This window comes from Glossina fuscipes, unplaced genomic scaffold (assembly GCF_014805625.2).
Source record: "Glossina fuscipes isolate IAEA_lab_2018 unplaced genomic scaffold, Yale_Gfus_2 60871, whole genome shotgun sequence".
Lineage (NCBI taxonomy): Eukaryota > Metazoa > Arthropoda > Insecta > Diptera > Glossinidae > Glossina > Glossina fuscipes.
The window spans coordinates 1-1,894 of NW_024003151.1; the positions used below are offsets into that span (position 1 = coordinate 1).

The following is a 1,894-nucleotide window of genomic DNA, read 5'->3' on the forward strand; positions in this document are numbered from 1 at the left end:
GTTTCCACGCCTATTAACTTCTCTGGATGTTCTCTCTCAGGAGATTTCTTTAGCTCTACTGGCGTTGAAAGTTTAGAGTCAAGTTTATCAAGTGGTTTGTCTGTTTTTTCTACCACAACGTCTACATGGTCAGTTTGTAAGGCATCTGTTGTTTCCACACCTAATAACTTATCTGGATGTTCTTTCGATGGAAGTTTCTTTGGCTCTACTGGCGATGAAAGTTTAGGATCAAGTTTGCCAAATGATGTCGCCTTAAAAATGTCTGAATGGTCAGGTGGAAAAGTATCCGTCGTTTCCACACTTATTAATTTATCTGGATATTCTTTCTCAGGAGATTTCTTTAGCTTTACTGGCCATGAAAGTTTAGGGTCAAGTTTATCAAGTGGTTTGTCTGGTTTTTGTACCACAACGTCCACATGGTCAGTTTGTAAGGCTTCTGTTATTTCCATGCCTATTAACTTATCCGGATGTTCCTTCTCAGGTGATTTCTTTGGCCGTACTGGCGATGAAAGTTTAGAGTCAAGTTTATCAAGTTGTTTTTCTGGTTTGTCTACCACAATGTCTGCATAGTCAGGTGGTAAAGCATCTGTCTTTTTCACATCTAATATCTTATCTAGATGTTCTGTCGTAGGAGATTTCCTTGGTTGTACTGGCGATATAAGTTTAGAGTCAAGTTTATCAAGTGGTTTGTCGGGTTTTTCTAAAATAACATCCACATGGTCAGTTGGTAAAGAGTCCCTCATTACCACACCCATTAACTCATCTGGATGTTCTTTCGCAGGAGATTTCCTTGGCTGTGCGCGCGGTGGAAGCTTAAAATCAGATTTTTCAAGTGGTTTGTCTGGATTTTCTACAACAACGTGTGCATGGTCAGTTGGTAATGCATCTGTCATTTCCATATCTGTTAATTTATCAGGATGTTCTTTCGCTGGAGGTTTCTTTGGCTCTGCTTGCGGTGGAAGTTCGGAATCAAGTTTTTCAAGTGATTTCTCTGGTTTTCTTAAAACAACGTCTGCATGGTCAGTTAGTAATGCATCTGTCTTTTCCACATTTATTAACTTATCTGGATGTTCTTTCTTAGGTGATTTCATTGGCTCTGCGCGCGGTGAAAGTTTAGAGTCAAGTTTATCAAGTGGTTTGTCTGTTTTTTCTATCACAACGTCTGCGTGGTCAGTTTGGAAGGCATCTGTCGTTTCCACACCTAATAACTTATCTGTATGTTCTTCCTTAGGAGGTTTCTTCAGCTCTACTTGCGATGAAAGTTTAGGGTCAAGTTTATCAAGTGGTTTGTCTGTTTTTTCTACCACAACGTCTACATGGTCAGTTTGTAAGGCATCTGTGGTTTCCACGCCTATTAACTTATCTGGATGTTCTTTCTCAAGAGATTTCTTTGGCTGTGCGCCCGGTGAAAGTTTAGAGTCAAGTTTATCAAGTGATTTGTCTGTTTTTTCTACCACAACGTCTACATGTTCAGTTTGTAACGCATCTGTGGTTTCCACACCTAATAACTTATCTGGATGATCTTTCTCAGGTGATTTCTGTGGCTTTGCGCGCGGGGAAAATTTAATGTCATGTTTATCAAGTGGTTTGTCTGTTTTTTCTACTACAACGTTTACAACGTCAGTTTGTACGGCATCTGTGGATTCCACGCCTATCAACTTCTCTGGATGTTCTTTCTCAGGAGATTTCTTGAGCTCTCTTGGCGATGAAAGTTTAGAGTCAAGTTTATCAAGTGGTTTGTCTGTTTTTTCTACCACAACGTCTACATGGTCAGTTTGTAAGGCATCTGTTGTTTCCACGCCTATTAACTTCTCTGGATGTTCTCTCTCAGGAGATTTCTTTAGCTCTACTGGCGTTGAAAGTTTAGAGTCAAGTTTATCAAGTGGTTTGTCTG

General features: G+C 39.9%; 1 protein-coding gene across 1 annotated transcript; it reads right to left on the reverse strand.

Moving 5' to 3' along the window:
* Nucleotides 1-18: 18 nt before the first annotated feature.
* Nucleotides 19-1,849, reverse strand: LOC119643454 (muscle M-line assembly protein unc-89-like; the record flags this gene model as incomplete). Its single annotated transcript, XM_038042800.1, has 1 exon — nucleotides 19-1,849. A coding segment is annotated over one exon (1,831 nt), but the record flags the coding sequence as incomplete, so codon positions are not given.
* Between the last annotated feature and the right edge of the window lie 45 nt (nucleotides 1,850-1,894).